The 13656-nt window shown below is 35.4% G+C and overlaps 2 protein-coding genes and 1 long non-coding RNA gene across 9 annotated transcripts; 2 read left to right on the plus strand and 1 right to left on the minus strand.

The window, feature by feature from the left end:
- Nucleotides 1-21: 21 nt before the first annotated feature.
- LOC105163192 (uncharacterized) lies at nucleotides 22-2243 on the plus strand. 7 transcript variants are annotated; one of them, XR_002288098.2, is made up of 4 exons: nucleotides 26-210; nucleotides 298-400; nucleotides 580-657; nucleotides 1909-2243. It is a non-coding gene; the product is annotated as an uncharacterized LOC105163192 (long non-coding RNA). The 7 variants fall into 7 exon arrangements; XR_002288103.2 differs by having other exon boundaries at nucleotides 591-657; XR_847895.3 differs by lacking the exon at nucleotides 1909-2243 and adding an exon at nucleotides 1039-1304 and having other exon boundaries at nucleotides 591-657.
- Nucleotides 2244-3920: 1677 nt separating this feature from the next.
- LOC105163332 (protein ENHANCED DISEASE RESISTANCE 2-like) lies at nucleotides 3921-5153 on the plus strand. The gene has a single exon (XM_011081679.3). It carries the CDS (start codon nucleotides 4115-4117, stop codon nucleotides 4976-4978), a length of 864 nt encoding a protein of 287 aa, XP_011079981.1. The 5' UTR covers nucleotides 3921-4114; the 3' UTR covers nucleotides 4979-5153.
- Nucleotides 5154-7935: 2782 nt separating this feature from the next.
- On the minus strand, nucleotides 7936-11324 carry LOC105163422 (aspartyl protease family protein At5g10770). The gene is made up of 2 exons (XM_011081790.3): nucleotides 11003-11324; nucleotides 7936-9508 (listed from the first exon to the last, which is right to left on the minus strand). The coding sequence occupies exons 1-2, from the start codon at nucleotides 11232-11234 to the stop codon at nucleotides 8211-8213; spliced, it is 1530 nt and encodes a 509-aa protein (XP_011080092.1). The 5' UTR covers nucleotides 11235-11324; the 3' UTR covers nucleotides 7936-8210.
- Between the last annotated feature and the right edge of the window lie 2332 nt (nucleotides 11325-13656).

Consider the following 13656-nt stretch of genomic DNA (forward strand, 5'->3'; position numbering starts at 1 on the left):
GGGGTGCAAAGTGAAATTAACACAAATAAAACGTCCCCCAAACACTCAACAGAGACAAAAGAAGGAAGGGTTTAAGACTGTATAACTGTAAAATACAAGAGTTGAGCAAACCAAATGGCGAATCCCAAGCAAGCATCGATTCGGCCATGGTTTCTCGAACTCGTTCCTCTCTTGGTTGTTCTTCTCATTGTCGCTCACGTCCTCGCTTTGGTCTGCATCTAACATCTGAGATCAGAAGAGATTTTAATCAATTTTGGGCCTCTCGTGTTAATGTGAATTGGTTTTTGCATCGTGTAGGTTTACTGGATTTACAGATTGGCAACTGATAAGCAGCCACAAAGAAGTAAAAGACACTAGACGAAGGAAGCAGTAGAATCGGTTCAATTTGCGGAAATAGGAGGTACGAGGAATTGGATGCGGTATTTGTTTCCACCGTTGGATTATTGCTGCATATTTGTATCTATTTAGTTTCTTCTGGAATCAGTTTGTGTATTGGTCCTTCAACGTTTTATGTTGTGTTGTGATTTGTTCATTGATTTGCTGCGTGCTTTTCTTAAGCTGAGCTGGGATTTCCCATAGTTTGATTATAGGTTGTTAGAGTTGGATGGTTAGTGAAAGCTGAGCGTTAAAGGGAAAAGAGAAAGAACATCAAATGGGGTATGATTTGAAATCTCTGACCAAATGCAATCGTATATTACTTTTGTGTACATGAGTTTGATTATAGCTTGAGTTGGAATATTGTTTATCGATCTCCTTAATCTGTAGAACTAGCTTTTAAATAATTCGCTTCTACCTTATCTAAGATATAGAATGTTGTTAAAGCATCTTGGACATTCAGGCTATCTGCTATTGCACTGGGAATTATGGGAGAGAATTGTGGAGAGAGTTAGAACTGTAAAGCAGCTCAAATCCTTACTTGGCCATGTTTGAAGGCTGTTTAGCTGGTTTCTGGCCGTGTTTCCTTGGTTCATTTATTATGTCTTCCCATCATGATCATTGAAACTGGACTGACATTATGATCACCTTCTTATGTCTCAGGCAATTCTTTGCTGATATGTTCATGTTTAGTGAGGTGTCATGCATGTTCACCTGGAGGAGGTTGTGTTCACTCCTTTTCAAAGGCATTGCTTTTTGAGGATTCAAGTGTGGTGTATCGATGAATGTGGAACAAAATTTTATCTGTTCTTGGTAGCTGTAATGATTGTAACAGTTCTGTAAATGCTAAAAAAAACATTCTGAAAATAGGTTTTGTCATGTGAAATACTTATATTTGAATGTGCCAGGAGTTGAGCAAAAGCACTACATATTCTATGCGTACCCCTGTATCTGTAACTGATATTTCAACCTGGTTCCGTCTTAACATGACTTGTTCTTCAGAAAATGTCTACGGCAGATCCCTCCACGAGAAGTGAAAATAAACCTTTTACTGATGCATATCAATTGACATGAGAGCTTAAATTTTGTTGCCTCACGTATGGATATATTCATTTCTATGATATCATGGCAATAGGATACTTGTATAGCTTTCAACTCCACTTTTGTTCATGGTCTAGTAAGATCAGTATTTCTGCCTTATTTGATCCTACCAAATGCTTTTATCTCATATATATCAATTTTCTAGACAGTCTTTTACTCCTAGAAAATATGATCTTATCAGAGACAAGTATGCTGATGTATTCTATGTTGGAGTGTGTTTGCCCACAGCTACTCAATATTTGTGCAGTCCATGGAGAAGCCTGTCTTTCGTGGTTATTTTGATGTTTGAGATTTGGCAGTTACAGCCATATGATGTTTATTCTGTTGGCTGAGGACTTTATTTCTATTGATTCTTACTCTTATGCTTGACTGCACTATAACGAACGCACTGGTCACGATTAGGCTGATAATCCTTCTTTGCCATGTAATTAGGTCGCTGCTGGGATAATTAGAAACTGCTGTTTGAAATTGACTGTTGGAGAAGATGGTCATTTGTTCACTCAGCTGCATCATTCCTAGACTTGAGAAAGTGATGAGACATCCATTTGTGGTTCAGACAACTTGCCCTTAGAAGTGTTGAGGATAATAGGTGTTGTTTGGCTTCATCACAGCTCTGATAGCGTATGTCATGTTGTCATGGTTGTGATGATGTGTGTGTGGTTAACTGACTTAGATTGGTTGGCAAGAAAAATTTACTCGTTTAAAATTGGGCTGTGACCAAGGATGAACTATTATCTGGCTATCGGGATACAGTTCCTCTTTGTCTCCCTAAAAAGTCTTAACAGGCAGCAGATCTTAAGAGAGCGGAGATCTCACAGTGTTGGGTCTGGTATTGGAAAATATATTAGCAAGTTCTAGAAAAACTTCTCCAAGTTTTCTGAGGGAGAAGGCCCTTCAAACATTGGATGGATAATATTAAATCGATAACTCAAATGACCTAGGTACGCAATTACTTAATGGTAATAGAATTCCAAAAGGAAGTAAGAAGTGTAACTGGGAGAAGACTTGAGAGAAGCCTCTACCTGCGCCCGATATATTGTCCAATATATGAGGTATATAAACTTGGATGGTCATGGATTGAATCATTGAAAGCTAGCTTGATTCTATTCCTCAGGTAGGTCTCTGTGGGAGATTTTATGCATCTTATATTATGTGGTTTTCTTCCCTTCTAGTGACAGATCCTCTATATTTTCTTAGAAGAATATGTCATTTGTAGCATTTAATCTCTTTTACTTGTAACTACAAGAATTCAGAAAAAATGGAGGGATGAAAAAGGAGACTGGTTACGTGTTGTGCTTGAACGTGAAGTTGATAATCTTGGACCTACAAATCAGGTTAGGTTTTTGGCACATGATCCCGAGGTCCACATTTACCTCCAAAACGTAACCGACACGATAGTTAAATTTATACTACACTTAAATGTTTTGCTTTGTGCATCGGATGCACATATGATCGTCACATATCCCTTATTTATGTGTATATGTATTATCTGAAAAATAGGTTTAGTATATATGGTTGGTAGGGACAAAATAACTTACAAGGGAGAAGAAGTGTCCTCGTTGCCGTCTAGGGAACTTATAGCCTTTCACAGGAAAATATGGTTTTTTGATACTTGTATAAGATTTTGGGTGAAATGAACATGTGTTTAGATTAATTAATAATATTATATTTTATATTGAATGATCATATCAAGTCAATATATTTTTAATAATCATATGCATAAATAGATTTTTTTTTCTTTTTTAATTACTGTTCTACAAACTGAAAACTGGAAAACAAATAGGCTGTTAGGATCATGAAGAAGTGCTGCGGTTTCTTCCCCGGGGAACTTATTGGACAAAAAGATTGTGTTTCTTAGTGGAGGAAACATGGTATAGAACAATTGAAGGGATACAACATAACATGGTTATGCATTTTGGGCATAAAATGTCACGGGTTCAAATTTTGTAATCTATACTTATTATTGCTCGTAATGAGAAATTATAGGGATGGATTTAGGTTGGTACATTACATTGTTAGAATGTCAAATAATAGAAAACACAAGTGTAAAATTTGGGAATACCGGATTCTAAATAATTTCATTTTATCATTTATTAATATAGGAATTTAACGGTTTTATTAATTTAATTTCATTTTCAACAATCATAAAGAATACATCAACAGAAATTTAACGGTTTTATTAATAGCGTTAAGTTAGTTGAATCTATTTAGTAAATTTTAAATATTAGGAAGATATTTACAGCACCGGATATGGCAAGTATAATTAGCCCTTTTCTTTATTTAGAGGATATTGTGCAGTGAAACCATTAAGTAGGAACAATCTCCACGCGCTTTTGTAATGAAATTATAACAAGGAGATAATTACTAGCAGTTGAGCAAAATGAATAAAGTACGCGACCCAAGATACAAATAGTCCAAAGAAATTGTGTTGTTTTGTAATTATTAAGAACCCAGGGGCAAATGTATAAAATTTTTCGGGCCTCTCCTCATTTAACCGAGAAACCCACTGCCCCACCCGCTCGCGCGCTCTCTCTCTCTCTCTCTCTCTCTCTCTCTCTCTCTCCAGAGTGGTCTGTTACCTGACGGTTGGGGTTCATATAGCCGTCGGGGAGAGAGAGAAAATCTACATATACGAAAAATGTGTCCCACAAAACACAAGCAAAAGCACCATCACTCCGCCGCCGCTATTGCCATTGAGGACTGGAGAGAAGAAGTAATCAACGGCGGATCCTTGAAACATGTGGACCTCCACACTGGATCCAATGGCTGGGCGTCGCCGCCGGGGGAAATATTTTCCCTCCGTGGACCTGATTACTTGACAGGAAAGGCCAAAATTCCTTCCGGTGATTGGTTACTCAATCCGGCTGGGGTTGATTGGCTCCGATCCAACGCTAAACTCGATCATGTCCTCGCCCGGCCTGACAACCGCGTCATGAACGCATTGCGCAGGTCGAAAAATGCCAAGACATTCCTTGTCGCGATAAATCTTCAGGTCCCCGGCCGCGATCATTACTCTGCGGTGTTTTATTTTTCCAGCAAAATAGACGAGCCGATTAATTCGAATCCTTTGCTCTATCAATTCATCAATGGATCGGATGCGTTTCGCAATAGCCGGCTCAAGCTGGTGAATAATATCGTTAAAGGACCTTGGATTGTAAAAAGGGCGGTGGGGAATTATTCCGCGTGTCTACTGGGCAAGACGTTGAATTGCCACTATCATCGGGGACCCAATTATCTGGAAATTGATGTTGATATTAGCAGCTCTGCCATAGCTAACGCCATTTTGCGGCTGACTTTAGGGTGTACGTCGGCTGTGATTGTAGATATGGGGTTTTTGGTGGAAGCACAGACGGAGGACGAGTTGCCGGAGAAGTTGTTTGGTGCGGTGAGAATTTCCCAAATGGAGCTGAGTTCTGCCACGGTTGTTGATAGCGGCACTCCGTCAAATAAGGTTTTACCGATCAACAGTGGCGGTGAAAGTGAAAATGAGGATGATGAATAGTGGAGATTTCATAAGAGATTTTTTTTTTCGTTTTTTAATTGAGGTACGTTTCTGAAATTTCATTTTGATGATGACGGCGAAAAGTTGGTGGAATCCTTGTGCAAGGAAAAGTGATGGGTGTAGATAGTTACTGTTGGCATCAAAGTTAAATTAATTAACTTTTCTTTCTTTTTTTCCTCTTTTTTTTTTTTTTTTGGATTTCCACTTTTGGTGGTGAATTTTTTGTATTCTGCTACGTGCTAGATCATTCATTGCCAGCAGAAGAAGAATCAATAACCCAAGGTATATCTTCAAGTTAGAAGAACTAGAAGATGATAATGATTTCTTATTGCAATGTTAGTATTTCATAAATAAAAGCAGTTGTTGACACGGAAAAGCTAGCATTTCCTCAAGTTATGTTTGATATTGATCATTGGTGGCTGCCTTGACATTGTTGTATGGCGTGGATTTAATTAACGCTTGTAGCATGCTTTGTTGTTACTTGCCATTATGTCACGGCTCAAATCTCTTTACAGTAATGGTTGGAAAAAGAAGTCAGTATTAGGTTGAGGGATTTTAGTTCTATTGACATGCTGTGGCACGGACTCTTCATATACAATTTAATTTGGACATATTACAGTGGGTAATTTCTATTATTGCCCCTCCCTTATCTTCTCTTTCTGGAAGAAACAAAAAGAAAGAATGGAATTTTTCGGTTTCACCTGCTGCCTTTCTTTTGGAGCAAACATGTGCTCGAATTTTGATATGATTGATTATAGAAAAGTTTTGTGCCGTCTTGTACCTTTACTTGTTAATTATAAAGAGAAGATGTGTATGATTGATTATAGAAAAGTTTTCTCGCGCCTTGTACCTTTACTTGTTAATCATACAAGACCATATGTGTATGCACCGACATGTATTTATGAAGTAAATATTTTTAAAGGGTGTGATTTTTGGGATCAACCACACATTAGAACACCAAGTCCTAGGACATGTATTTTACCAAGTATGGATTAATCTAAGTCTTGGTTATGTTGGTTAATTGTGGTCCGTATTGATGGTTTCTTTGATGCAGTCTCAAGTTTCATATTATCAAATTCAATTGTAATGAAGAAAGAGGAAGAACCAGAGGTATGTGGGTAAAGTTCTTTATAGCATATCCTCAGTGCATGGGTGGCCAAATAAAGTAAGGGAGTCAAGAATTGTATTATTCTTATTTATTTTGTAGCTGTAGCTGTAGTTGTAGTTGGTTGGGTAGAGAGATTTCTGCGTTGGATTCTTCTTTCTTGAGCTGTGACTGCTTTTCTGGTATTTGGATGTGAGTTGTGAGAGATGATAGGGATATTATTGGCTGCATGTGGTTGAGGGTTGTGCACAACTGTATGTATAGGGATATTATTGGTTGCCAGGAATCGTATGCATCACTCTTTCTCTTTCCTTCTCATAAGCTGTTGATGTTACAAAAAATGTATATTTTAATATCTTGTCCAGGAAGTACATTTTGGTCAAGAGACTGACATGAAAATCCCCCCTTCAATGTGTACCGATCTTTTTGTTTATTTAGTTTTTCCAGGCGTCATATCTATATCCTGAGGACCGTGTACATGTCTTTGTTTATTTCACCTATCTGTATTTTTTGAGTTAAAGTGGAACTGAAACTACTCGTTAGCTGCAGCCCTTTTTGCACTCACATACAAAGAGAAAGAGGCAATTCCCACTTACCTAGTTCTCGGCAGCTTAATTAGAAGGTTGGAATCCTTTGCTTTCTGTGTGGTAGAAGAAATCAAGAAAGTGGCCCTATTGTTTCTTAACCCCAAAGTTTGTACTGATTCCATGGTGGTATGCTCTTACCTACATTTTTGAACCAAAGAAATAATGTTGCAACTAATTATCTTGAACTTATTTATGAGACATCAGTTTTAATTACCAGGTTGAAACATTATTTGATAATAATACTGTCAAGTACATGTTAAATATATGTTTACACAATAATTTAGATTTTTTAAGGGCTAAGTTTATGTGAATAATAATGGTTGACCAGCCAATGAAGTTCTTAGTTGGGGAAACCAAAGCCCCATGACCGTAGAAGTCGTGGACTCGAACTCCACATTATGCATGGAATGTTGTTTCTACTGCATAGTAGGTGTTATTTCTACTGTAAATCTGTAATAGTAGGTATTGAGTATATTTAGTTTATTCGATATCATTAATCAAACTGTGATTGTTGTAATAATTTTTTTTAAATATTGATATCGGACATAAATGATTCATCGCTCTCATTTCCAAAAAATAATAATAAGAATAATAATGGTTGACCATATTTTTTGGCCACCTTTATCAGCTTAGCCCCGATGTACAGTGAATATTGAGCTTGGCCCAGTCAGAAAAGGGGAGAAGAAGGGCCTTTTGCATGATTTGATTGGTCTTTTTGATTATATAACTGAATCATGCTTCATGGTCAAGAGGAAACGACCCATCTCATCAGATGAATGATGGGATTGATAATATTGATTTATGAAGAAATTTTAGGCGATTAAAGCACTGTATGTTGTACAAAATAGCAAGTTACTTCTGTTTGAAATCAATAAAATTCTCTTCATTCTGTCCTCATTCAACCAATTTAAAGATTCTTCTTGCAAACCGGACACTGGAAGTCCAGTCCTCAAAATGTTTACTATGGATGGGATCATTTTCTACGGCAGAAAGAAAAAACGATAAAAATACGGAATTTCCAATCCGGATGAGGTCAAGAGAATCTGGATGGACATGGTTCGGTAGATGCTATGTCAGATCCACAATACATCATATAGGTGGATGCTAGACACAGACCCCAGTTTTTAAAACTGAGGGTTATGTATTAATCATTAGCATACTCAATGCAAACGACAGTGTAGTGCCTATTTAACCAGTCGCAATAAGACTTTGCTTCCATTCTTGGAGCAAGGGGTGGTATCTTAACAGTGCATCTCAATTGCATATTTAATGGCAAAGTTCATATATATATATATATATATATATACCTGAAATGACATCAAACTTTGTAGAACATAGTGGTGTTTCCTACTTACGACCATCAACCACAAGCCTGTATATGCTATCACTATACATTTGCCTGCAAATCTCTTAGCCATTTCAGTTCACATTTTCTTAACTGATCCCTTTTCCCCTTCAGTCTAACTTATTCTTACATTATAAACTAGGTAAGTGAAATGCATGTATCAGTTCTGAGTACCAATTTCTCACACCATTTTACTTACTTACATCCTGCAGGGCCAAATCCTAGGTTCCCTCTGCCAACATCGTACACCACCTCCAATGTCTTCTGCTGAGTGTTCCCGAAGATGGCCACATCATCGGCATTGTTATTTCCTGCAAAAGCGAGGCATACGCGTGATGTACTAACGGCCAGGAGTATTCCTGATGGAGCCAGATCAACTTTCACACTGCCACCGAACGTGAAAGATATAGTCGGAATGGTAATAGTAGTTAAACCGCTCAAGTCATAGCAAGTGTCCAATATCGAGTAGGCTGGTGCAGTCTTGTACTTCACCATCTGCTTCCTGAACTCTGCGCTCATTGTGCTGTAGGCCGCGGGCGGGAGCCGTGTTATGACCGTGCCAGAGTCGATTATGCTGCCAGCAGTTGTGAAAACAGATTGACTGATTGGTAGTTGGCGTCCGCCCACGCTTATTGACAGAATATCGATGAAGTAGAACGACGTCCCCTGTGAGCTAGCAAAGGGGGTGAACTTAACATTTCTTGAAACTCCACTTTTGCCTAGTGTCAAGTGCCCTGTTGAGCTTGAAGTTGATGGGAGGCAGTAGGAGAAGTATTTGCCATACTTGGGTGCAGTTTGGGATATTATTGATAGACTGTTTCTGCCAAGGCCTAGTAGCCCTGCTGTGTTGCCAAACAGCCCTTGGTTGTTTTGGCCACAGCCAAATAGAAAGTTTGGGAACACCTCAGTTGCTGTTATGGTAAGTTTATCCTTGCTAAAGAACCCTACTGAGAAGGACTGATCACCGTATTGTATCCCATAGACGCACGTCGTGGAGGAGCAGCCCGGCTTGTTGCCTGTGGCGCCTGAGAGCTGAGAGCATTGAGGTGAGTTGCAGGATATATTGGAGTATGACGCCGAGGCAGAAGGGTTGAAAATGGGATCTTGTTGTTGGTAGCATGATCTAGCACAAGGTTCGCACTGAGTCCAAGTTAGGTCACTGCCTGTGTCAAATATGAGCGATAGCGTTTTTGTTGGGGTCCCAAGGCCAACAGTCACGATGTAGTTTCCCGAGCCAAGTGACCGGCCCGATTGCACTGGGAGGTTGGCTTTTTTGTCCTTGAGCTTGTTTGGGTTCGAGTTAGTATTCTTGATTTTGACTTTGCTTGAGTCTGATTTGACTTGAGCTTGGATTGAATCGACCCTAGATTGATCATGGGAAAGGACCTCACTCACGGATGGTGTAGTGATGGTGGCGTCCGTGTCTTGACCTAGTTGAGAACATGGACCATGCCGATGGAAAACTTCCAAGGTTGATTGCCTCTTGCTGGAACCTGATTCATGTTTGATCATTTAGGGCAACATAAATGAGCATGAAAAAGATGTTTAGACATGAAATGAAATTTGATTAATACCAAGAATCTTGTTGATGATGATTAAGGATTCCTTGGTACTGTGTCAAGGACTCTACTCTTGTCTTGTCCTTCACATGTCTACAATTTTTCATGCCTAGATCCAATGTTCTCATGAGTTTGAAAGATATTTCTTTCTTTAGAAATAGGTAATTCTTACTTCTTTTTTTCCCCCTGAATTTCATGAAACTGTATCCTCAAATATGGCTTACACTTCACCTCAAAATCCTTCAACTACAAGACACACAGAAAACACACACTCAAAGACACCACATGCACTACAAGACAACACTCCCCCACCCCAGAATCAACTTGTTTATTGTTTCTTCTTGCAATGAAGCAAAGCAAAAAGTTCATTGTCAAAAACAGCTGTGTTGCACTTTGAGAATGTCTCTTACACCAATACTCTAAAAGAGCTGCTACCATTAATTATTGCCACCCAAAAAGCTAAAAATATTACTCATACTGTTGAATATGAATCATAAACTTTCCCAAATTCAATGGTTTCATTTTACTTTTAATCTTGGCCAAAAAAGGGAATTTCTAGTCCCGCAAGATTTGCACATTTTCAGTTACTTTTATTTTTTATATAGAAAATTTTTAAAATTATAAGATAAATTTAACAAAATAAATTTGTATAAGATCAAAATTGTCCCTTCCCCATATTTATAGGATTAAAATTGTAATTTTTTGATCTTAAGTGACCCGTATCTTTTATACTATGAATTTTTTTTGAAAAAAAATTGTATTAAACGATGTAGGACGTTCGAAACCGATTAGAATTATTAATTCATATGTGATATTATTATAATTTATTTTTTCAAGAAAAAAAGAAGGTAATGATTGAGGGAAATAATTGAAAAGAGAGAGAGGAGTTGATGTAAGGGAATAATATAAAAGAATTAGATAAGCTTCTTGTTGAAGAAATCTTGCAATATTGGACACCACTAAAATTATCTAAGTCTAAGGAATAAATTAAAGACATGTGAAATGAGTTTGTTTGAAATGTGTGATATCACAACAGTTGTCTTCACACACTGTTGTGATCTCATTCAGATAAGACCTCAAGAAATCACCTCTTCATAAATTTCAGCAATTTACCAAATTAGAAGAAACTACAACCCACCAAATACTTCCTCTTTTTCTTTTCTTTACCTCATAATTAAAATGTATTAATTAATTATAAGGAATATATATATATATATATATATATGAAAAATTACTATAACAGAGTACTGAAACAACACTCTCATCAGTGATATAACTTTTCTAAAATCTAACTCACTGTGACTGCACCATCCATATATACATATATATATATCATAGACTGTCTGAAAAATTGACACACATACATGAATGTAATAAAAGAAAAAATGCATTGCAATAAATGAGAAAATGCATGATGAAGAAAATTACCTGTGGATGGAGTGGTATTAGTGCTGCAGACAGAAGCTGGGAAGAGAGAGTTGATTTGAAGAGTATGGTAATGGGTTTGAATAATGTGTTTGGAGGTGGGGTGAAGATGTTGATCATCAGCATCTGCACCCACAAGAGAAGAAGACGACAGCAACCACAAGTTGATGATGATAAGGGAGAAGGGATGATGATTATGTTTACGACTATTATTATTTTTCAGAGTAGTCGCCATTGATCAATCACTCCACTCTCTCTTTTCTTCTTCTGCTTATTCTCTGGATTCTGGGCTTCTCCTTCTTGCATGCCAACCATCACCATTCACCACATATATATACACACACATTGAGATAGCTAGAGAGAGAGAGAGAGATAGTGTTGTTTTCAAAAGTCCATGTCACCCCACTATCCCTAATTTATTTCTTTTGCCTTGTATTGGAAATTAAATAATAGGATAATTACACTCCCATTCCTTAAAATTTAGTGTAATTATATATAAATTTCGTGTGGTTTGTGAAGTTATATCTAGTATTTTTTAAGTTTGCTTCCGCCTAATAATTAAGTTCCTCTGTTAATCAAAATTCACCAAATTTACTAATATTAATAAAATAATTTGAAAAAAAGTTATACTTACCTCGAATTGATTTAATTACTTACTTGTTGTATGTCAAATAAATTTTTTTATAATTAAACTATTCTCATACATCTTTAGCGTTAATGCATGTGAGGAGGTATGTTTTTTCGTTATAAGACTAGTTTAATTCGAAAAAAATAATTTGACCTACAATAAATAAGTAATAAGTCAATCGAGTGTAAGTATCAATTTTTATTTAGTTTTTCTGTTAATATCAACAAATTTAGTGAATTTTGACTGATATGGGACTTATTTGTTAAACGAAAACAAACCTTAAAAGTATTAAATGTAATTTTTCAAACATCAGGAGAGGAGAGCATAATTATCCCATAAATATACGTCACTGAAAGAACCACATTCAATCTATGTATGTGTATAATCTAAATCTTATATTATATTTAATTAATTATATAGAATACAAAATGAATAGTTGATCAAATTAATTGATAAAATATATCAAATTTTAATTTATATGAACAAAAAACAATTGATATAAGTACTAATTCATTAAAACAAATGGTTATTTATGAAAAAAATAAGTTTATGTAAGAGTGTTTTAATTAATCTACGTTTTGTCTGTCAAAAATAATTTTTTTTAAGATTTTCAGTCTTAATATATATAATATAAATTGGGAGGGAACTTATTTAATTTATTTATGAAATTTGAGGAAATTTGTGTTACAATTTAGCAATTGAAATAAGAGTTTAAGGTTCAAATTCTTTGAATAATTAATCACTTATGGTTTCTGAAATATATTTTTATTCGTGATGATGATTGGAGTTGAAGTCACTGAATTTTTATTCAAAAAAAGAAAAAAAGAGTTTCAAATTGAAATTAATTCCATCAAAATTTGAGTTTATTGTAATTTATGTGTAACGATAACGAGATCGTATCTAATAATTATTTTTAATAGTAATTGTTAGTAAACTATTAAATAATCATTATTTAATAATTTAAAAAAATCATATAGAGTATTATTTCAAAAAATAAAAATAAAAATAAAAAAGGGTGGAGGTTGGTGAAGTTCCACATGTAGACAAGAAAGGTTATCATATGATCAATATTCCAACTCAAAAACTCATCTCATGTGCCCAATTTGTCATCCTACAAACCTAACAATTATTATCAAATATGACAAAATTAGGACCAATTTTTTAGTAACTCTCAATTTCATAAAACTTATGTGCACCCATCCTTTGTATGGTCCTAATTATCTTTTTTTTTTTTCTTCAATTATATAATGTTATGGCTATAAAGAACACTTGTAATTAATTGTTGGAATTTTGTACTAATAATTGATTCCTTTTATATGATAAGTGGATAATAATTAGGGGATTTAAGTGGAATGAAAAATATATAATATTCTAAGTAGAATTAATGAATTTTTTTTATATGCTCGACAATACAAAATGTCATACTAAAGTAACAGTCAATATAACATACCAATATATATAAATATATATAATTAGAATAATGTATATCAAAAGAAAGCCCTCGTGGCAATAGAGTTTTAGGACATCAATCTTTATCAACAACGAAATACTTTGATGTAATTAATGAAATATGTCACAATTTAGGCAAACAAAATGAGATATCCATTTTGTATGGCATATTTGAGGCAAAAAATGAGATGGGGTTGGATGATCATGATCAAGCTTTCATAGTAAAGAATAAAGGGATGTTTGATGTACATTTATTTATTTATTTATGTATATATATATATATATATTTGGGGAGGTTGGGGGGGTTCTTAAAATGAGAAAGAAGTCAAATAAAGAGTGGAAAAGAAAGACCTTATCTAATTGGTCACAAGTGAAATTGGGTGAGTGGTACCCTCCAATTTCCATTTCATAAATTTGGACCACTTTTTCTTCTTAGTGGAAAAATACCCACCCTTTTTTATTTATTCTTTTCCTTTGTACATTATACCACGTATTATAATTACAAAATTCAATACACAATATATTAATATTTTATAAAAAGTAAATAAAGACTATTAAATATAAATTTAATAGCTCAACC

This window comes from Sesamum indicum, linkage group LG1 (genome assembly GCF_026168435.1).
Source record: "Sesamum indicum cultivar Baizhima isolate 11 linkage group LG1, ASM2616843v1, whole genome shotgun sequence".
NCBI classification, from domain to species: domain Eukaryota; kingdom Viridiplantae; phylum Streptophyta; class Magnoliopsida; order Lamiales; family Pedaliaceae; genus Sesamum; species Sesamum indicum.